Source organism: Notolabrus celidotus, chromosome 23 (assembly GCF_009762535.1).
Source record: "Notolabrus celidotus isolate fNotCel1 chromosome 23, fNotCel1.pri, whole genome shotgun sequence".
In the NCBI taxonomy this organism is placed as follows: domain Eukaryota; kingdom Metazoa; phylum Chordata; class Actinopteri; order Labriformes; family Labridae; genus Notolabrus; species Notolabrus celidotus.
The window spans coordinates 5,470,897-5,493,932 of record NC_048294.1 but is presented as its reverse complement, the minus strand read 5'-3'; the positions used below and the strand labels follow the sequence as shown (position 1 = coordinate 5,493,932).

Below are 23,036 nucleotides of genomic sequence, written 5' to 3'. Positions count from 1 at the left end.
ACTCAGTCTCTGCAGATGTGTGTCTAACATGAGTCTGGTCCTGCTGGATGTTTCTGCCTGTTAAAGGTAGTTTGTCCTTGCCACTGCAACTTGCTAAATGCAGCAAAGTGCTCTGCTCAGGGTGGATTAAAGATGAGATCAGACTGGTCCTGTCTGTAAGATGGGACTGGATCTGATCCTGTCTTGATGTTGGGTCTTTGTTAATAATAGAACATAGAGTATGGTCTAGACCTGCTCTGTTTGGAAAGAATCTTGGGATAACGTTTATGATTTTGCGCTATACAAATAAAGATAGATTGATTGATTGCCAAAATTTAACTCTCTTCTAGCAGTGCATTGTCCTACTTTGCCACCCATAAACAGTGTTAGCTTGTGAAAGCCCAATATTAATAATAATACTAATTATAAAGTGGTATCGATATCAGTATCAGGACAACTTTTATAAGAAATATTAGTGTTTTTTTGGTTGTTTAAGGTATATTTTTGGGGCATTTTCGCCTTTATTTGACAGGACAGCTGAAGAGAGACAGGAAATGTGGGGAGTAGAACGTGGGGGAGGCCATGCAGCTAATGTTGAAGGCTGGGAGTCAAACCTGGGATTGCTTCGATGCAGACTATAGCCTCTGTACATGGGGCGCTTAAACTGCCAGTCCACCAGCACCCCACTACTTTTATTTTGGGTTTTTTAAGGTTGTTTTGGGGGGCATTTTTGCCTTTTAATGGACAGGATTGCTAAAGAGAGACAGGAAGTGTCGGGAGCAGAGACTTGAAGACATCATGCAGCAAATGGTTGAGGCCGGGAATCAAACCTGCGACTACTGTGACAAGGACTATAGTCTCTGTACATGGGGCGCACACTCAAACCGATAAACCAATGGCGCCCCAAATATTGGTAAATTCTAATCAGCAACTTAAAATTCATGCATATGGGATACAGCTAATCATCTCAACACCAAAAACAAAGTGTAATTGGCTAACACTGATTGCTATTGCTCTTGCTAGCCATCGCTAAACTCTCAGCTAGCAGTACACTGTTCTTCTTTGTCACCAATATTATTTATCACTGCAGTTTAGATAACTGTTATAATCTGAGAAGCTCAATCGGAGGTGTTAAATGTTTCCTAGCATGAATAATAAAGTGCAGGGATTCAGTCATGAGGAAAAAGTGAGTTGTAGAGAGATACAGAGAGGCAACAATCTTCGTTTGAAAAGCCTCAGTCCAACATGCTGATACATTCATATGTCTGGAACATTTCCCGACAGGCACGAAACGCTGTGATTTATCCTCCTGCCTCTCAGCGTGCTGCAAACTGCAATTCAGAAGCACTCAGTTAGCCGCTGAACGTCGCTCTGGTCGGCTGTCATTCACAACACTAAATGGATGTGTTGTGCCGTAATGTACTTCGTGTATTACATGACTCTGTACTCATTTGTATTGACTAAAGAACCTGGAGTGTGTGTGTGTGTGTGTGTGTGTGTGTGTTGTCTGAGAGATGCCATGTCGAAGTGCTCTTTAATGTGTGTGTGTGTAAAGGAAATAGTGAATGTGTGTGCGTGCTCGTTGGAGCACACGTGCCTGATTATGATGATGAAGTCTCCCCACGGGACTCTCCTCCGCTACAGTTCTGGAGTAAGTCTAATGAGAAGCTGTTTCCGTAGTTACCAGGTGCGAGAGCCGGCAGCCCGTCACGTCCCGTGGTGAGGAACAAAGAATGGGAGGAGGAGGTGGATGAAGGTTGGAAGTAAAGGCGGAGGAGGGAAGAGGGAGGTGGATGCGGGAGGAATGAAACAAACAAAAGAAAAGATGAAACCTGGTTTGAGTGATCGATGTGTGTGTGTGTGTGTGTGTGTGTGTGTGTGTGTGTGTGTTGATGTTTGTGCTTGAGAGGCCTCTGTGTGTGTGCTACCTGTTGTGAGTGAAGACTCTGAATCTTTATAATAAGCTCTGGGACATGCATCAGTTCAGATCAATCTCAGTCAGAGTGGTGTGAACAGAGAGGAGGGAGATCTGCTCAGATTTGATCACGTATTGAAAAATAAATGTGACGTTCAGCAGATAAAAGAGGTTTCTATGCATGCTGATGCATTGTTTGCATTTATTTGTGCTTCCCCGGATCATCATTCAGTCTTTTATTTGGGATGAGTTGTTAAAAATGTTCTTTCAGGAGATCATACAGCACACTCTTGTATTCCTGGAGCTCTAGCTGAAAATGTATTATGATTTTTGTGCATATTTATTGATGCTTTCATGAAAATATTTGAATTCAATGAACATTCATGTTGACATGTACTGCTGGTATTATCATATCTTACCTTATCTTTATTGTTACATCTTCCTGAATTGACATCGATCATACATAAATAAATAAATAAATAGAACTATTAAGAATAAAAATAAAACTCAGTTAAAAGCAAGACTAAAAAGGTCGGTCTTGAGTTTGCCTTTAAAAATATTTATGCTCTGGGCAGCCCTTCTCTCAGTCTGCTTCATGAAGTGGTCTCCTGGAATGGTTTCTAATTAACATGAGCCTTGTCAAGAGTTAATTTGTAGAATGACTTGCCTTCTTAATGTTGTGATGTTCAGAGGTAGGGTTAGCACACAATGGATAGCGCTATTTGACTACTGTTGTAATCCAGATTATGGCAGAACCAGATTATTTCATAGTTTTGATGTCTTCAGTATTAATCTACAATGTGGAAAATAATTAAAATGAATAAAAACCACTGAATGAGAAGGTGTGTCCAAACTTTTGATTGGTAGTGTATTGTGCTTTTGTAATAAATGCATATACTCAAGTCTAAGGCAGGAAGTAGAAAAGACAATAAGAGATGAAAACAAACTATTAAAAAGTTTCAATTTCCTGTAACCACCACATAGTTTTAGATTTGCAATGCCAGCTTGAGACAGGACTTTTTACACCCAAGTGGCATCTCACCTTCAAAGTAAATGTCACAGATGAAGTGTAGAGGTGGCACCAATTTGTCCCACCACTGAGCATGCATCAAAGACTTAACAGAGTAGTAAAAGGGGGATTATCTTGTGGCATGTGGAGCTGCGGTGTGTTTACATGTGTCTCTCTTCCACATCGACTGTAAGGCAATATGAATGTACACACTGTGACACTGCAACGGAGCAGATCCAGTGGAAGTTAACACATTGACTGGAATAGAAACCTATCAGATCCGGTGCCATGACGGATCAGAGACGGACCAGATCTGGTGGAATTTGGCCGTTAGAAAACAAAAGAGAACAGCTGTGTTTCTTTTTCTTGAACTTGGACAATCTTTAAAGAAAAGGAATGTTACAATTGATGCATCATTAAAACCACTGCTAACAGGCCTGTCAATCATTATTGCTAAGAACAGCATTGTATGAATTTGGAAAGCGATGGCTGTAAGTTACTGTAAAAATACAGCATTAAGGATGCAGTGCTGTAACACGAAACACTCATTATACTTTATTTTTTAAAGGTCTCATGTCCAGCTGTGTCCGTCTCCTTGGTGCAAATATCATGAAAGAGAAAGTGCTGCATAATTCGCCCACGTTAGAACAAACAGTACATCCTGTGAGTGTATACAGAGTAACAGATTTACACTTGTTTCCTTGTGTACATCACAATACAGCAGTATCTGCCTAAGCCGTCCTTATCTGTAGTTTCTCAGGCTTCTGTCTGACGCCTGAAGGTTCAATTTTCCTGCAGGTTCAGCGAGCGAATGACATCTGAACTTCTGCTCGGGGAAAAGAAAAAAACAGAGCAGAGCCGAGCGAGCTGCAGCAGCTGAGAGGAGGAAGAGGAGACGGTTATAAAAAAAAAAGTTCTTGCAGCTTTAGAATCCGTCCTTCACACTTCATTTCCATTCAGCTGAAGTGTGTTTGTCTGTCCTTGGTGTTTCTGCATGTCTGCGTTCCTCCGACTCTGTGTGAGGAAAGCAATTTGCCATTGTTGTCGATCAGGGTTGTCAGACCTTTTTAAAAAGCATTCCTGCTTACTGCTCTTGTGTAACTCCGTTTGTGTCTCTTCCCTCCAGATCTGATCCACTGCACCAACGAGATGAACGTGAACATTCCCCAGCTGGCTGACACGCTGTTCGAGCGCACGGCCAACTCCAGCTGGGTGGTGGTCTTCAAAGCCCTGATCACCACTCACCACCTCATGATGTATGGAAATGAGGTAGGAGGCTCAGACGCACAGTCACACTGGAGGTTGCATCAATCAGTCATACTATTACTCAACACGTTCATAAATACAAACACACACACACACATTTAGATCATGTATTCATGTTGTATCAGCATCAGGATCAGCATCAGGGGGGGGGGGGGGGGGGTGAGACATACACTTTGGACACAGAGTGAATAATGGAAATAGCTGCAGAGTGCAGGGAAATTAATTAGCTCAAGCTGGAAGCGAGATGGAGGACAAGCATGGAAGCAAATGAATAATCAAACAAATGAACTTCATGAAAAAACACGTTTGAAGCTGAAAGAGTATCACCCTCCTCCTCCTCCTCCTCCTCCTCCTCCTCCTCCTCCTCCTCCTCTTCCTCCTCCTTCTCGATGGATTCAAAGACTTTCTGACACAATAATTAGGAATTAAAATTCAACCAATCTCTGCGATGTTTGGGAGAACTTTCTGGATTGTATTAATTGTGATTTTAACCAGACGCCGCTCTGCTTTGGTCTGATCTAACCCCACATCAGCCAAATGTCTGTGTTTCTATGCAGGAGTGTGGAGAGGGGATTAGGTCTGATTGAGTTTTAGTTTCATTTCTTGGAGTTTTATTAATTTCTAATTAGATACAGAGTGTTCCTCTTCAAGTGAAACTCCAGTTTACAGGGTCACTTTTAAAACCGTAACACCGGGAGAGACGCATTCTCGGTGGGCTGAGAGAAGACTACTGTTACAAGCTGTGATTCTCTTGATTTAGCAGCTTGCTAAATCATGAGCTCTTTCTGTTTTAACAGAGCTCTAACACATTATTCCAAACAGGATTTGGGATTCTGTTTTAGACAGTTTCTTTGACTATTCAAAACCAGCAAAAAAAGCTCTTTCTGTTTGAATAGAGTGTACTAGGGATGTCCAGATGATCCAGAACGCAGCATCACGTCTGGTCTTCAACCAGCCTAAGACAGCTCATGTCCCGCCCCTGCTCATTTCGCTACACTGGCTTCCAGTTGCAGCTCCCATCAGATACAAAACTCTAATCATGACTTACAAAGCAGTCACCAAAACCGCTCCAGTTTACCTGGAACCCCTCATCCAGGTCTACTGCCCTTCTCGCCCGCTACGCTCAGCCTCTGAAAAGCTACTAGTGCTTCCAGCACATAAGGCCTCAAAATCACTAGCTGGACTCTTCTCTTCTGTTGTCCCTAAATGGTGGAATGAATTGGCTAACTCCATTCGATCTGCAGAGTCCCTCTCTACTTTCCAAAGACAGCTAAAGACCCAGCTCTTTAGGAAGCACTATGCACTTAGCTAGACTGTTCTCCACTGTTGTCCCCAGTGGCAGATCATGTCTCATGTCTTCCAGCTACAGTTGACTCTCACTGTCCTGCTCTACTCTGGGAATCTGTGTTCAGGTCTTGAGTGACCCAGCACTTGGTACTTTGGTCATTATTGTGGTGATGTTAATTGTTGATGATGATAATGGAAGGTCTTAAATGGTTTGGTTGCTTCATTGTAGATGTTCCTTATTTTGAAAAAAAAAAAAAAAAGTATCCTTATTTACTTTTGTGCATTGCCTTTACACTGCTTGGCAGTACCTGCTCCCAAATGGACTTGAAGCACTTTGTTACTCTTACTGATCTTGTTTCCTCTTGTCTAGATCTTTGCTTGTGTTGTTCTTGTTCTCGTATGTACGTCGCTTTGGATAAAAGCGTCTGCTAAATGACATTGTAACATTGTAACATTGTAACATGTCCCGATCAGCTTCTTTGGCCCCAGATCCTAATCCGATTTTTTTATATGGAATATTTGCAGATGCCAAGTCCCGATCCGATACTTGTGTTTGCCTTGCTTATAGTTGCACAAGAGATAAGAGAGTTGAGCTGAATGCTATTTTATTTTCCTTTAAAAACAAATAAGTAAATAATAATAAATTAAAAAAACGCCCAGATCTGCTCCGATCCGATAGTTGGGATCTGGATCGGGACATCCCTAGAGCAGCTGCTCTAAACAATACTGTACTAAACTGATACACAGAACATATTTAATGAATGAATGAATGAATCAGCTTTATTGGCCAAGTATGCTTGAAAAGGAATTTGACTTTAGTAAACTGTGCTCTCTTTGTACAAGGCATTAGAATAAGAATAAGACCTACAATAAAAAATAAAATAAAAATATAATAACAATAACATTAGCTATAAATACAAAAGAACAACAAATAGGCATGACTAATATGTACAGGCTAAAATAATATGATACAGTGCAGTGGTGAGTTGCATAGGTAGTTTTTACAATATAAGAATAGTAGTTAAATAATACAAAAAATAGAAATATGGAATTCTGCTTATATATTTTTGTTGTAAATTTAAATCAAATTATAGAAATAACCTCAACCTGAGAAAAAAAAGAATCTACAAACTAAAACTTCACAAAAATCTAATTTTACACAAAAGACCTGCTTCTTATGGGACCGTCAGAAATTATGGATTCAAGAAGCTTATCAGAAAACTAAATCCAGATACAAGCTAACAAACCGTCTTCAACTATCACTCAGGAGCAAAAATCATCCTTTAAACTTAAATATTGATTTGATATTTATCGTGATAATTGTCAATCTCAACTGATATGAAATATTTAATCGTGACAACATCTTTTTTTAATATCGCCCAGCACTAAGTGTGAGTCACTACAACAGATGATGTGCTACATTTGGTGCAGACAGCTTTCAAATCACCTCAACCATTTGTGTTTGCATTATTTCACTTTACTTCCATTTATTCTGATCTCCATTAGCTGTGGCCAAAGCAACAGCTATTCTTCCTGGAGCCCACCTAAGCACATAGAAACAAAGACATTACACTGTATGAACTGTTAAAGGGCATTTCTTCTCATTTTGGAACACTAATAAAACCATACTTCAATACCAAAGTATCTGTATCAATCAATCTTTATTTATATAGCGCCAAATCACAACAAACGTTATCTAAGGATGCTTTTACAAACAGAGCAGGTCTAGACCTTACTCTATGTTCTATTATTAACAAAGACCCAACATCAAGACAGGATAAGACTCAGTCTTTCTCAACTTAATCCACCATGAGCATTGCACCTCGCAGTATTTAGCAAGTTACAGCGGCGAGGACAAACTTCCTTTAACAGGCAGAAACCTTGAGCAGGACCAGACTCATGTTAGACACACATCTGCTGAGACTGAGTTGGAAAGAGGAATAGAGGGAGATGAAGAGAGAGATGATAGTGGTGAGACAGATATAGTAGTTGTTGCCGCTGGAGTCTAACACGTCATAGCAGCACAACATCTACGTCAGCAACTCAGAGGAACCTACGAGACAAGGGAGCATGATATTGGTGAACTGCTATAAAAGTGGATTTACTTGAGTTAATCTCCAAACGAGAACCTAAATCAGGAAGCTTTGTGATATAATTGGCTCATATACGCATGTTTAAACTGTACATACCATGCATATTGTCTACCGACAACAATCTTGAATGCATCGACTGAAATACTTCACCTTCTAGTCCACTAACACACCCACTGTACTCAAACAACATCCGAAACCCACCGCACCCTGCGCCACATTCCTCTCTAACTCCCTTGAAAAAGAGAAGCATCACTTCCTTGTTTGGTCGAGATCAGTTATGTGCACATTACGCAACGCTTCCTCCCGCTGGTTCCTTGTTTGTCGCGTTAATCTAAACTTCCTTTTAAAAGAGGAAGACTCGGGTGTGAGATCACTCTGTTTTGGCATTCCGAAGAAACTGAACTAAACTCACTGAAACCAAAACAGACGCCCCGCTGATCTCACTGCAGCAAGTATTTTTAGGCGTAGAGAGCATTAGTCGAAAACTAGACGTTAGATGGTTGGTTGGCGGTGTAGGTGCATGAAAGATGAGCCTGCACCTTCCAGTAATGAGCCTCTTGCATAAGCCGGGACCTCACATGCAGTTCAAAGGGACATCAGGTCATCAGATGACGGCGTGTTTAAATGTTTTCTCAAGCTGTGGAAAATCCCGCATCAGTTTTTGATGAAGCCCAAACATGCTAAGTAGGTCAAAGCGGAGAGCAGGAAGTGGTTTGGAGGTATTCTCATGATGTGGCCTGATTTATCTCTCCTGTTTGATGTTGACGAGTGACTTAAAAGTGACTTATCCAGCTGTGCCAAATCTATGACTGGTGTTTTTCTGTCTTAAAACAGCTTTACAGAACAGACTTCCTATATGTTTTCTGCCTCTAATCTATTGTTAAATAATAATATTAATGTTCCAGCGGCATCTTTTGTGTTCCACCACTTAAAACAGAAGCAATTAAAGCCTGTTATTGCATTGTATTCCTCCTCCACCACCGCCTGTAGCAAGTAAATAAGTCAAGGATATAAAATGTGAATAGTGCTACACATTGTAATCTCGTTCCCTTAAATTAATAACACGGAGCGTGCTAAGCTGGTTGCTTTAAAGCTGCTGATAATTCAAGCACAACAGGCGTTTATACAGTGATTCACAGTGTATGTGCTTCTGTTTGCAGGTTATTAATTGTAGAAACTACCGGCATGATTTACAGGAGTTTAGAAAGGCCTATGCGCACAGTGGATATACAGCAATGCGTTTCTGCTTTAGCCCACAGAGCGAGTCTCCAGGCGCTTGTAGTGTGCACTCATCAGCCCGCATTCATCAGGCCTGTCAGGGCGGCGGTGCTGACTGAGGCTCGGCGGCCAGGTGTCCCCCGCTCCCTCGCGGCCGTCCCATCCATTACAGTCAGGGCTGAAAGAAACCTGGCCGTTAAATTAGGAAGCAAAGACCCGCAGAATTGGGGTCAATAGACTGTACATTCCTGTTGAGATCAACGCGCTGACCGCTGCCAGCTCAGCCGGCACACTGATAAAAGATTTAGAGAGTAGCTGTAGTAATAAAGTGTGCATTTGAAGGCGTTTTTCAACCAGAGGAACTTTACCCAGGAACTACGTGTGTTTCAACCGGTGGACCCAGGGTCTAAATTTAGTTTAATCTCCCCCCTTCAAAGGTCCCAGGGCTTTCGGGGGGCAGGGTCTGCAATGCTGATCGTGTCTGATTGGTAGATTAACCGCAGTGTTTTTATTCCGCCCGTCGTCCACAATAACATCACACAAATCTGTGATTCACTTGATTTCTCTTTCTTTCATTAGTTTTTATTTGTTCTATCTTTTTTGTATGTGTGTGTACTACTACAGTAGTCTTCTCTCAGCCCACCGCGAATGCGTCTCTCCCGGTGTTACGGTTTTAAAAGTGACCCTGTAAAACTGGAGACCTTCAGCTGAACGTGTCAGTGTTTGTGGAGTTTACACAGCTGTTGAAACACAGAGGGAGTTCCTGGGAATGCAAACTAGTTTAGTTTTTATTAAGATTTCAAAATATCCTCATCAGATATTTAATGATCGTCTAAAGACGTTTATGAGGGATGCATCCGGCTGAGAGTCTCCAGTTAACAGGGTCGCTGTTTAAACCAAAACACCGGCCGATCTCTGCCACGGCTTTTTGAGTTCAAAAGGATTTTAAAGCCGTGTTGAAACGTCTTTGCTCCTCGCGCTTATCTCCTCTCACGTGTTGATTCAGTGAATCCATCTGTGATGAAATATAGCACCATCTAAAACAGCGCCAGCTGAGTCTCTTCATGCTAACAGGCTAACTGTTGTGTTGCTCATAATGACACCTGCCTGTCCGTCTGCTTCTATGGTGTCATCTGTGATGAATGGCATTCGTCTTTGTTTTACTGTCCTCTACTGGTCTGGTGGTGTAGTGCATTTACTTGTTTTTCTCCATACGTCATTGGCCTGATTTGCACAATCTACCCGGGACTTCAGCCCACGGTCGAAACGCAGACAACAATGGGGGCACAGGAACTTTTTAGTTCCAGGTAAAGTAGTTCTGGGGGCTAAAAGACCCCGGAACTCTTGGTCGAAATGCACCTTCATTGTAAAAAGAAAGCGCTGTTTGTCATCATTTAATTCTAAAACCTGCCACCGAATCCTTGATGATGTTCTGATGGATGCGAGGGCGGACACGCACAGCTTCTTTGAGTCATTTTTTATCTAAGATATCAGCCGACTGCTGATGTACTGAAAGCTTTCCTCTGAAATGTTATAAACTCAGGTCACCCTGCCTTAAAGAGCCGCTAAGCCTGATATAATTTCATTTGTTTCGGTCTCAGTGACAGGTGTGGCCTGCCAAGGACTCTGAGCCCAGCTTTTAGAGGCTTCTCTCTGCTGATAAGAAGCTCATCAGGAAAAGTGAACACTTATTTCTACACAAACTGACACGCTCACGTCTCATTAATTCAAAGTTAACAATGTTCCAAAATTGACATCGGCTAAATTGTCAAAGATATTTAAGAAAGAAGGGAGAGAAAATAGGGGAGGAAGGGGAAGGTAATGAGAAAAAGAAGGAAGGAAAAATAGGTGAGGGTCAGAAGACAAGGTGAGGAACAAGTGAGTAATCATGAGAGGAAACGGAGAAGGAACGATGGTGGGAAAAATAAAACGAACTAGAGGGTTTGAAAAACTGAGTTACAGAAGGAAAGGGTGGGTAAGGAAGAGAGAAGGTGGAGAGAGAAAAAAGGATAAAAGAAAGAGAGAGGATAGGGAGGTGAAAAAGGAAAAGTATGTAGAGAAGAGGAGCTAGAGGTAGGCAAGAAAAATCTGAGGTACAGAAGGGCACAGGGTCAAAGAAAAGCACCGGAGGATTTGGAAAGGAAGGAAGAGGTAGAGAGAAACGGAGGAAAGGAGCTTGAGTCATAAAGGAAAGTGAGATGAGGAAGGAAAGCAGAAGTATGAAAAAGAGGATAGAAGACAAAGGAAGGAAAGTAATAACTATGGAGGTATAACAGCTGAAGGGATCATGTAACAACCTACTCACTATACATTCTCCTGCTCATTACCAAGATATCAACAATAAAAAACAAGCTGACACAAAATATTGATTTAAAGATGATGTGCAGCTCAATCAGATTACACGGTTAGTTGCATTTCATGGCAGCCATATTTTCTCATCAGCCTTCTTGTGGGTTGAGGAGGTAATACTAAACTTAACATTTTCATCCATGGTGAAGTAGAAACATTGATTTTCTTCAATTGGTCAAACTAAACGTTCCCATCGATGGTAAAGCCTATACCATGTTTTGTTCTGTGTCTGTCTTCTTCAAGCTGGTCATCGCCTAGCATGTTTTAACTTGGGGAGTGCGAGTTTAATCGACTAAAAGATTAAAAGTTGCCACCCCTTACTAATTGGTTTAACAAATTTTAAATATTTGTATTATTGGAGGCCCGAAATGCTCGTCATATGTTATTTATAAGCTGTAGCAAAGCAATCACAATTAGCTCCAGTAGTTAATGGCTACTGCCAAGATGCCATAAAGCACTATTACCTGGATGTAAACAAGCACAAGCGTGTTTTTGAGTATTTTGTTCTAGAAAATGGAGATTTAGTTTTGTGTCGGCTGAGACTGTTAATCTGACTTATAACCACTCAATCAGAGCAATGAGTAACCAGCACAGGCATGTGTACGTTAACCTACAAGGAGAACTGAAGGCTGGTGGTGCTAGCTCTGTTAACCTTTTCAGAATTGGAATTGGAAAATCTTTATTGTCCCCAAGGGGCAATTTGGTTTGCAACAGTAGTCCCCACACACATCATATACACACCAGCAATACACATAGTAACAAACACAAGCTCACACATTAATTTAAATACATAACTATGGAACTCCCGTGGATGACATCATTTATTCTGAATATGAGACCAAAGGTATCACAATCCTATGTGAAATGGCAACGCCCAACAGTTTGTTTAAAAACCCAACACCTGAGGGTACAAATGATCTAAGATATCTGTTAGATCTGGTCCTCCTAGTATAAGTGAACCTCCTCCCTGATGGCAGAAGTCTAAACTCTGAATAAAGGGGGTGGTGAGGGTCTTCAAGGATGGCCTTTGCCTTCTGAGTGGCTCTCACTTGGTAAAGATGGCCAAGATCATTAAGATGAAACGATCTTTCGGCAGACTTTGACGATACAACCCAGCCTGTTTTTGTTAAAAGTGGATTAGCCATAACCTGAATAAATCCAAGATGGGGGGCTACTAGTTTGTTTACATCTTGTGACTCCCAGTCAGTATTCTCCTGGCACTTGTAGACTTCATATTCTAGTGTAACAGGAAGCAGTAACTCTACTTCATCATCAGTCAAACACACAAATCTCCTTTCTTTTGGATTTTGCTGTTCCTGACTTGGTGGTGTTAGATGCAAAGATGGCGGGCTACCAGTTTGTTTACATCTTGTAACTCCCAGTCAGTATTCTGCTGGCCCATGTTGACTTAGTGGTGCTAGCTCTGCTAACCTTGGTCACACCTAGCAAACCGATTCGGACATCATTCACTCGCAGACTCCGTGATCCCGTGTTAAGGCTAATGTGTTAGCTAGCTTTTAAATGCTTCACAAACAGACATTTTATGGCGGTGATGAGCCGTAATGGAAGACTCACACTTCCTGAGTTATGTAGTTATTGATCAGCCGTCTGTTAGCAGTATGCATTTACTATTGTTGCCATTTAAATCACCCAGTGTCGGCAAAAACAGCATCATATCTCCTCTGTATTACACATCACACATGAACAAGGTGTAAAAGGTATCTGTTCTGCTTCTCCTTCAAGTTAGTGGTTGTCAGCTGGATGTGAATCAACAGACTGTTAAATCTGTGCATATTTAAACTTAGTCTTCTGTTTGCATCCATTGTAAGCTGTCTGCATGTCAGCAAAATGCAGCTGTTTTTAAATGCAGTCCTTTTTTATTCCTGCTAATGAATTCATCCCTCGCTCTCAAATGGAATATGGGAACTCAGAGCAAACGGCAGGTGAATTAACTTTTTATATCTCTTCTTTGCCTCAGCTGCCATATTTGTCAAAGGGATTGGGTTGCTGATTGGAGTAATAGCCCATTTTATGTGTGTGTGTGTGTGTGTGTGTGTGTGTGAGAGGAAAGAGCCGACAGGCCAGTATTGATACTCATTCAGTTCTTCACCTCCGTTTTTTTCCTCCCTGCCAAGAAGCAATCCTGGCTCCTTCCCCAGTGACACTCTGAATCTTACGAGCGATCAAGAGTCCGTCAATATCTTTGATCAGGATTTCACTTTTGTGCTGGTACAAAGCCACACGTCAAAGAAACACCACTGCAGCGCCCGGAGTTTGAATTGTTTCTTCTTCTTCTTCTTGGTGTTTGTTACAGTGAGTGAGCCGCATACAAAGCACTGATATGAGTTTTACTGATTAGTAACTATCTACAAGAAGGGATATGATTAGTCTTCTTTGTCCAGCTATTGTCTCGGTTGTTATCATTTGTCAGCGTGTGCTTCTCCTTCCAAGTCTTTGTATGATAGGCTGATATACTGAAAACAATCAAGCAGGAAACCTCAAACAATGGCTGGGAGAGCCAAATTCCACCACTAGACTCTGTATTCCAATCCATGGACAGGAGAACTCAGGCTCTGTGCACAATTATGTAGATGGGACTTTCAAACATATATACAAGCATAGTTGCTTCTTTGCATTTTGGCCTCTGGTGCGCATGGGAACAGAGTTTAATGTCACCAAAAATGGAGGTTAAAAAATCTGTTTTGTCATTATTGGTGGTTTAGGCTAGAGCGTAGGTTTTGGTGAACCCTGACATCATTGCCTAACAATTGTTTACAATATGTATTGTGCATGCACTTTATATCCAAGATGGCGGGCTACCAGTCTGTTATGTCTTGTGACTCCAAGGCGATATTCTCCTGGCACAGCGTTAACTTAATATTCGGTAACTCTACCTCGTCATCCGTCCAAACACATTCATCTCCATTCTTGGTAACGGACGATTTCCACCGGATCCGTGTCCGGTCCGTCTCCAATCAAGTCTAGGTTTCTGTTCTAGTCAATGTGTTAACTTCCACTGGATCCGCTCTGTTGCGTTGCAGCTGCAGACTTCTATGTTTGCCGGATGCCGGAGCACGACGCATCAATCTCAACAGAGCAGATGGAGCGGGACAGGAAGTCAGGCACCAAAACAAAATGAAAACATCCGGTTTAATTTTCATTATCAAACACTCTGTGTTATCACCAGATCCTATTTCACTTAACTACAACAACAAACTGTCATGATGAGCGGAGCCAGGCCTGGAGTCAACAGGTCAGAGGTTTTCAGAGGACCAGAAAGACAACATGGATGAGGAGAGGAGGAGGAGGAGAATCCTTGATTCAGTAATTACCGGGGGAAAACCTTGGTGACATGACTCCAGCTGTCTGGCGGTCCTGCTCAGTGCTGCGTTCTGAAATCACAACCAGTGGGTGTTGACGGACAAGAGAGCATGGAGCCGGACCAAAGTGGATGGAGACGGATGGGACAGGGGTCTGGTGGCAGTCCAATTTAACATGCTGTTCCCAACTGTTCACATTTGCTGCTTAAGCATGTGCAGAGTTCTTCTATGGTGTTTGATGTGACAGACTGACTACTCATTAGCGCCCCCCTACTAGTTTGGCATGCTCATGTGGGTGTTTTCAACCTTTCCTGCATTGTTGTCCAGACAGAGAAATATTCATCAACACCTCTAGAGTGGAAAGGACAGAGTAAAAAAAATCAGCTTTTAAAAATACCTGTAAATGTAAGGACGTTGAGCCTCAGACAGCTGAGTCTCTCTCCTGGGAGTCTGGAAGCTTCAACCACCCCAGACCTCATCAAGGTTAAAGTAAGACGAAGAGGAAGTGATGAGTAGAATGAAACAAAGGTGAATTTGTACATAAAATGGAGCGAATATGGGGAAAGATGTTGCAAATGACCGTACAGGAAAAAGGGTTTCCTGTAAATGAGGTCATATCAAAGTCAGAGTTATTTTAAAATCAATGTTTGAGAGGCTAAAAGCACTTCTTCAGATGGATATCCAGCACATAATCCACCTTTCTTTTACAGTATTTTTGATTCTCTCAGACTTTATCCCCATGTTTTCTCTCTGTAATTAGATATTTGATGGCAGTGTTTCATTTGGTTTCAAGTAAACCCTTTTCAGCTTTAAATGAATCCCTAAAATAAAACAAGATGTCAAATGATATCTTCATGACAGACACTGAGGAATGATTGTTCCACATCCATCATATAAAGTAATTTAGATTAAATGTTAAATGACTTCACTCCCTGCTAGATTTAAAACTGTGCACATGTTTCTGATGTTGGATAAATTCTCAGCGACACAGGAGCCAGATTCTCAGTTTCTCAACAGCTCAACATTTGAAATGCACTGAGGGCAGAAGTCTCAAATATCGTGGAGACATTTCCCAGAAAGATGTTTCGGTAAATACAAACAGCTGTCGACGTCTGCTCAGCCAAACCAGAAGAAGAAAAACTCTATGAGGCATTGTGCTCCTCCAGTCCACAGACATGCTAGCTGCTCCTTGAGGGCAGTGATCACACACGGCATTACTTTGAGCTAAATGCTAATGTTGTGCTAACTTGCTCACAAGGACAAAAGGTTGGGACACTTGTTCCAAGGTGAGACATTGCAAAACAAACCACAGAGCTAACAGACTCAGAGATAGGTGATAGAAATGAGGGGGGTCGGGGTGATGCTGGACAGCCTGACACTCTCTGCTCAAGTTATGACTTGTGGAGTAAAGACAAACACACCACTTTCAATCAGACGTGGAAACAATAGGTAAACTAGGTAATAGTGGAACTTTGCAATGCTTGGTGGAAGGTAAACACAGCCTACATACGGCTCTATCTCCATTTTCTAGATGTGAATACTGCCAAACTTCACCCCACTATCAGATGCTATCTGTTGTCTGTGCTTGTTTACATCCAGGTAGTAGAGCATTAAAGCATTATGGCAGTAACTGGAGGTACAGCCATGGCTTAAGTGGAAGGTTACTGTGCTGCAGCTCAGACACAACATATGACCAACTGCAATAACAAAAATATTCATATTTCGTTTGACAGACTGGTACCAGCTAGCAAGGGAGATAACATTTGATCGTTTAGTCGACCAAACGCTCAAATCCCTTGTAGAGGGCTCTGAGGTCTAACATCAGACTTCAACCAGATCCGTGTCCGGGCTTTCTCCGGTCCAGCTCCATGCTCTCTCGTCCGTCAACACCCACTGGTTGCATTTTCAGAACCTAGCATGGAGCCGGACCATCGGAGAGCTGGAGTCATGTGACCAAGGTTGTCCCGCAGTAATCACTGAATCAAGGATTCTCCTCCTCCTCTCCTCATCCATGTTGTCTTTATGGTCCTCTGAAAACCTCTGACCTGTTGACTCCAGGCCTGGCTCCGCTCATCATGACGGTTTGTCGTTGTAGTTAAGTGAAATACGATCTGGTGATAACACAGAGTGTTTTATTCTGAAAATTAACCGGATGTTTTCATTTGGTTTTGGTGAAACCTGACTTCCTGTCCCACTTGATCTACTCTTTTTAGATTGATGTGTCGTGCTCCAGCATCCAGCAAAAATAGAAGTCTTGTGTATCTGATCCGGAGGGCTCAGACCTGCCGGATCAGAGACGCAGCCGGAATGCAACGGAGTGGATCCAGTGGAAGTTAACTCTGACTAGAATTGACTAGACTTGCTCCTCACATTTCCTGTCTCTTTCCAGTTGTCCTATCCAATAAAGCCAAAAAATGCCCCAAAATATAACTTAAAAAAAAAAAAAAAAAGAACATGGCAGGTATATGGTCGTAGCAGCATATTGGACGAGTTAAAATTCAAGAGTTGTTGATGGCAACAAATGATTATTCAGGGGTTTCTTTAGTCATTGTGTAGTATCTGATACTGTCCAATAATTACCTGTAAGTTAGTCACCAAATTCAGTACACTTTATTCTCCGTGCATCATGAATTTTTGCACCAAATTTCATGACAATCTATTTAATATTTGTTGAACATTTTCACAATGAACCTCACTGAAAAACATCTCTGAGAGATAGCACTGCCAATGAAGATGACCATGAGTGATGAATGGAAAGAAACAACTCATTTTATTCCTGCAGTATGAAAAGAAGCATCAATAATTCTGACTAATCTAGTTGTGTTTTTTGCACTTATTCGGTATAATGAAGCAATTTCACCTCCTTAGATTTGCTTTAGAAAACATTCTCTTGAGAATTTACTACAGCAGAAAATCAAACCCTGGCACAGCCTCGCTGTGTATTGATGTTTATTTTAAACTGGAATCCTTTTTTTAAAGCTCTTAGTTTTCAGTTTCCCCTCAGTGTATGGTGACTCCTCAGAATCTGCCAGAAAGCGGGGTGCAGGAAAACACGCCGCTGTGAAACGCTTTTTGAGGATTTTGTTCTCAAGGACACAAGGCTTTCATAAAATACTACCCATCGTGCCTTCTTGGACAGAACAGGAGAGCTGTAAGTGTCTGCAGGGGGAAAATTACAGTCTGATTGATTGCACCAAAGTGCATCAAGAAGCAGGGATGGAGAGCTGTGACTGCATGAAAACTGAATACAAACGGATGGATGGAGTTCAGTGGGAGAACGGGAGAAATGTGGTAGGAGGAGAGAAGAAGGAGCGAAAATAGAGTGCAGGAGTCATTAAGGACGGGAGAGGAGACGGGGACAAGTCTGGAGAGGACACCGGTGAAAGTGCTGATGGTAGCAGGACGTCGCTTTCCTCTTCTCTCTGTGGATGTGTGTTTGTTTATGTGTGTGTGTGTGTGTGTGTGTGAGGTACGGTAAGAGTTTAACGGCGGTGTGAGTACCCGCCGACAGCGTCCCAGATAGCGAACTGCCCATTTGTTTCTCAGTGACGTCACCGGAGCACTCTCATCACTACACTCCCTCACCTCCCTCTGGACAGCGTCGACACAGACAGAGACAGGGGCAGTGATAACACATTTGAGTGTGAATATTACAAAATGCAGAAATTTCGCAGAGTAAGACGACGAGCAGGAAGAAAAAAGAAGTCAAAGGAAACAACAGGAAAAGGAGACAGGAGCGTTGAAAGACAGGGAGAGGATAAAGGTTGTAAATGTGCTGACTCAAGCAGCGCTGTGTCAGAGTGAGCAGGGACAGGGAGGTTGTTATTTGTGTGTGTGTGTGTGTGTGTGTGTGTGAGGTCACCCTGACTCTAATAGGGGTCACTTGTGATAATCTGAAGCGCATGGATGAACACAAAGTCATCACATGTGCTTCCTATCAGCTGCTGTTCAGGCCGACATAAAGATGATTAGCGTAGAGGCAGATTGCAAGACATGTACAGTGTGTGTACATGTTTGTGTGTCTTCCTTGTATAACTTCAACACTATATTTCAAACATTAACATCCTGACTAGACTACATTTTCATCTACATTTGCTACATGGTGCTTGGAAACTCCTCTAGACATCCTTCAAAACAGCTGGAACCCCACATTTTGTAAAAAAAAAAAAAAGAAAAAAATCCAAGTGAACAATGAAACTGTATTTGTTGTAATGTCATTAAAAACACCAAAATTGTAAATGTTCCATTCTGTTATTATTCTAAAGGACCAGAAATAGATGTCCCCACATGGTCAGTGTGGCTTCATTGTCCCCTCTTGGTCATTTGAGACAGTGTGTGTGTGTATCAGTGTTTCTGTGTGTGTGTGTGTGTGTGTGTGTTTTCTTAAAATATAACATTTTGGATAAAATGCATTTTGTTGGTAATTCTACGATCCTCCGTGTTGACGAGAAACAGATGTCCACCCATGGTCGATGGAGCACAATAGTCCCCATTTGGTCACATAGGACAGTATGTGTGTGTGTGTGTGTTTCTTAAAATGTCACAAAAAATATATTTTGGTAAAAGTGCATTTTGTTGCCAATACAGCAATCCACTGCGATGATTGTAAATAGACGTCCCCACATGGTCAGTGTAGCTTTATCGTCCCCTCTTGGCCACGTGGGTCAGTATGAGTGTGTGTCAGCATATGTGTATGTGTGTGTGTTTCTTAAAATGCAACTGTCAAATATATCTTGGATGAAGTGCATTTTGTTACTAATACAGCGATCTATTGCACTGAGCATACCTAGACGTCCCCACATGGTCAGTGTAGCCTTGCTGTCCCCTCTTGGTCACGTAGGACAGTATGAGTGTGTGTCAGCATTTTTGTGTGTTTAAGTGTGTTTCATTAAATAATACTCTAGACATATATATTTTGGATAAAGTGCATTTTGTTGCTAATACTGCAATCCACTTTAATGAGCATAAATAGACGTCCCCACATGGTCAGTGTAGCCTTGCTGTCCCCTCCTGGTGACATAGGAATGTGTGAGTGTGTGTCAGCATACGTGTATGTGTGTGCTTCTTAAAGTTTAACTATGAAAATATATATTTTGGATAAAGTGCATTTTGTTGCTAACACTGCGATCCAATGTGATGGGCATAAACAGATGTCCCCACATGGTCGGTGTAGCTTTATAGTCCCCTCCTGGTGACATAGGACAGTATTTGTGTGTGTGAGAGTGTGTGTGTTTCTCAAGCGGCAAACTCCGGGCTCAAACGATGAAGCCCATGCGGAAGTGATATAAACTGCAATACATCGAAAATCCGCTTGAGGCTGGCTGCAGAAACACCGGAAACCACATAGATATGAATGGGAAAAAGACGATCTTTGCAGCCTTAATAAACATGTTTACAGCCTGGTTCAAAAAACGGCTTGGCCCTACAACGCTAATCTCTCTAATGGCATACACTGTACGGGGGGTGAATTTTTTTCTAACATGACGGTTAAGAAGATATTAAGATTATGAGTTTTGCCCAAATAAGGACATGACTGACGTGACTCCCGGTCGGGAACACACAGCCATTGGCTAAGAGACTCACACTACGTCACACTCTGCCTAGTTGAGTTCCGCATTACCAATATGGCTGCTGCCGTCGATTTGCTTCAAAACAGCTCTCAGGAACAGATGGGTGACGTCACGGATACTACGTCCATATTTTTTACAGTCTATGGTGTTTCTTAAAATGTACCTGTAAGAATATATTTTGGATAAAGTGCTTTTTGTTAATACAGCGATCCTCTGAGTTGACCAGAAACAGATGGCCATGCATGGTCAATGGAGCGTTATAGTCCCCTCCTGGTCACAAAGGACAGTATGTGTGTGTGAATGTGTGTTTCTTAAAGTATAATTACAAAAATGTATATTTTGGATGAAGTACATTTTGTTGCTAACACTGCAATCCACTGTGATGAGCATAACTAGATGTCCCCACATGGTCAGTGTAGCCTTGCTGTCCTCTCTTGGTCATGTAGGACTGTATGAGTGTGTGTCAGCATATGTGTTATGTGTGTGTTTCTTAAAATGTAACTGTAAGAATATAGTTTGGATAAAGTTTAATTTGTTGCTAATACTCCACAATCACCAGAAACAGGTGTCCATGCATGGTCAATGGAGCACTATAGTCCCCTCTTGGTCACATAGGACAGTATATATGTGTGTTTCTTAAAATGTATCTGTTAAAAATGTGTTTTGGAGAAAGTACATTTTGTTGCTAATCCAATGGTCTGCTGCGATGAGCACAAACAGATGTCCCTGCACGGTCAGTGGAGCATTATAGTCCCCTCTTAGCTACATAGTAATGTACGTGTGTGTGTATGTGCATGTGTATATGTGGTATATAAGGACCCCCTCTTATCTCTCATATCCAAACATCCTATCTGAAATGCTAAAATCTCCAGGGTGACCCATGCTGAGAGGATGCACTTTCCACACACTTCCCTTATGCTACCTCGGGCACATAAACAAGTTTTTCCAACCCAAGTAAATTGGCTTCATCTGTGTGATCAATAGATGAAAGCAGTGTGTGTGCGTGTGTTTGAGTGAGTGTGTGTTTGGCACACCTACCTACTGGGCTCAGCAGACTCAACCATCTAGAAACTAGCAGGGAACAACTGGCTCAATAGAGATTCTCCCGGTCAGGGTTGCCTGCATCTATTTCAATTACTTTGTTTTGTCTTCAATACTGATTCGATCGATTTGAAGTACCTGCTGATACACAACTGAACTCATTTGAAACCCCACTCTGATTGTCAGGGACAGCCTAGCAAGCGCAATATGACAACAGAGTATTTTTAAGGCAACGGATACAAGGTTCAATCATTAGTATGAACGTCTAACTGACTAACTACACCGCTGCAAATACATATAACATGACTAGTAATGCTGCTAAGTCAGATTTGCTCAAACACTAGCTTAACTTGCTAGCATAAAACGCAAGGTCAGCAACACTGACAACAAAACTACTATTAGTTAAAAGGTTTGTTTTAAACATAGACTGTTTAAAATATGGACGTAGTATACGTGACGTCACCCATCTGTTTCTGAAGAGCTGTTTTGAGGCCAATCGGCGGCGGCAGCCATATTGCTGCCGTTGAGCTAGTGTGACGTAAAGAGGCGGAGTTTGAGCCTCCTAGCCAACAGCTGCAGTGTTCCCGCAGGCAGCTGTGCCTCTCATTGGAGGACTCGTAATCTCAATATCTTCGAAATTGCCAGGTTAAAAAAAAAATTCACCCCCCTCACAGTGAGAGGACATCGAGAAATGAGCTATCCAGACTACACTCGTCTTTTGTACCAGGCTGTAAACGTGTTTATTTCCGCTACAAAGATCGCCTTTTTCCCATTCACGTGTATGTGACTTCCGGTACTTCCGGAGCCAGCCTCAAATGGATCCTTGATGAACTGCACTTTTTTAGCACTTCAGCATTAGACTCATATTTTTAGACCGGAGGTTGCCGCTTGGTTTTAAATCAAGCAAGCAAGAGAAACAAGAAAGTCTGTTACAAGTTTTTTACCCTTTCCGAGAACTTGAGTTACTGTGCGACGTCGCTAGCTACAGCTATGATGTGCTAAATCTAATTAAAAACAAGAAGGCTGTTTGTGATTGTACAATTTTTTGCATCCTTTGTGTAAATGTAAAGAAGCTAACTGCATAAATGTTTTTATTGTTGTATTTTTACATCACTTTTAAACATTCAGCTCATGCTTTACGTCGATGATACCCTTTTATACGTGTGTTTTTTAGTTGATTTTTTTCGCAGCACTTTAATTCATCTCTATTGATATCAGGCAGTAGAAAATTGGTGACCTGACTTAACCTTGACTGTGTAAAGGTGTTCATTTTAAAAGTAGTATAACATTGGCGTGCTATACTGTCCCTCCTAATGTTCCATGAAATTGAGAAATCCCTGTTCCACCTCCTCTAAGCTTGCGCATTCAGTCATGCCCCGCAACAAACAGAACACCACTCGTCTTATTTTGTTTTCAGCTTTTTCGTCTGTTATGAGGTAATCTTGTTTTTACTGCATCTCTTTAATGTTTGCTCCCCTGTTACTCACTTTCTCATAAAAGCCTGCGAGAAGTCATTTTACTCCTTCCACTACTTTCTCCTCAAGTGCCAGGTTTAATTAGTAGTACTGTAATTAGCTTGGCAGCTTCAACCCCCTGATACAATGGCTTTTAAACCATTACAATTAGCTGTTTGACTGCATTTGCTCTCTCGCCTAAAGTGATCCAGGAATTGAAGTCGTGGTAGCGATCCAGACTGCAGACACAACTTCTTTTTAGTTTATCCATCTCTTAAATAAAAAAAGGAAATGGTCGTGTCAGGGTGTCTTCAGGCTCAGAGTTTTGCAAAAATGGACAATAAAGCGTAAAGTCTGATTTTGTAAGAGAACATTCACACTTCTCTGGTCTTACTTAACCAAAGGCCTCAATTAGATCCAACAATTAAGTTACATGCAACACCCATATGTACAAAGGTGACAGCTATTATTAAGGAATGTGTTTTCTGATTGGCTGAGTTAATGGCTTCCCAAACTTAAAGAGGCAACAGTTAGC

At 41.7% G+C, this 23,036-nt stretch overlaps 1 protein-coding gene across 2 annotated transcripts in view; it reads left to right on the top strand.

Annotated features, from left to right (window-relative positions):
- The window catches only part of si:ch211-200p22.4 (phosphatidylinositol-binding clathrin assembly protein), a 146,085-nt gene that overhangs the window by 32,401 nt on the left and 90,648 nt on the right, over nucleotides 1–23,036 (top strand). For both annotated transcript variants that reach the window (XM_034676580.1, XM_034676581.1), the window contains exon 2: nucleotides 4,030–4,172. In XM_034676580.1, the coding sequence (XP_034532471.1) occupies nucleotides 4,030–4,172 (143 nt within the window). The remainder of the gene's footprint in view (nucleotides 1–4,029; nucleotides 4,173–23,036) is intronic.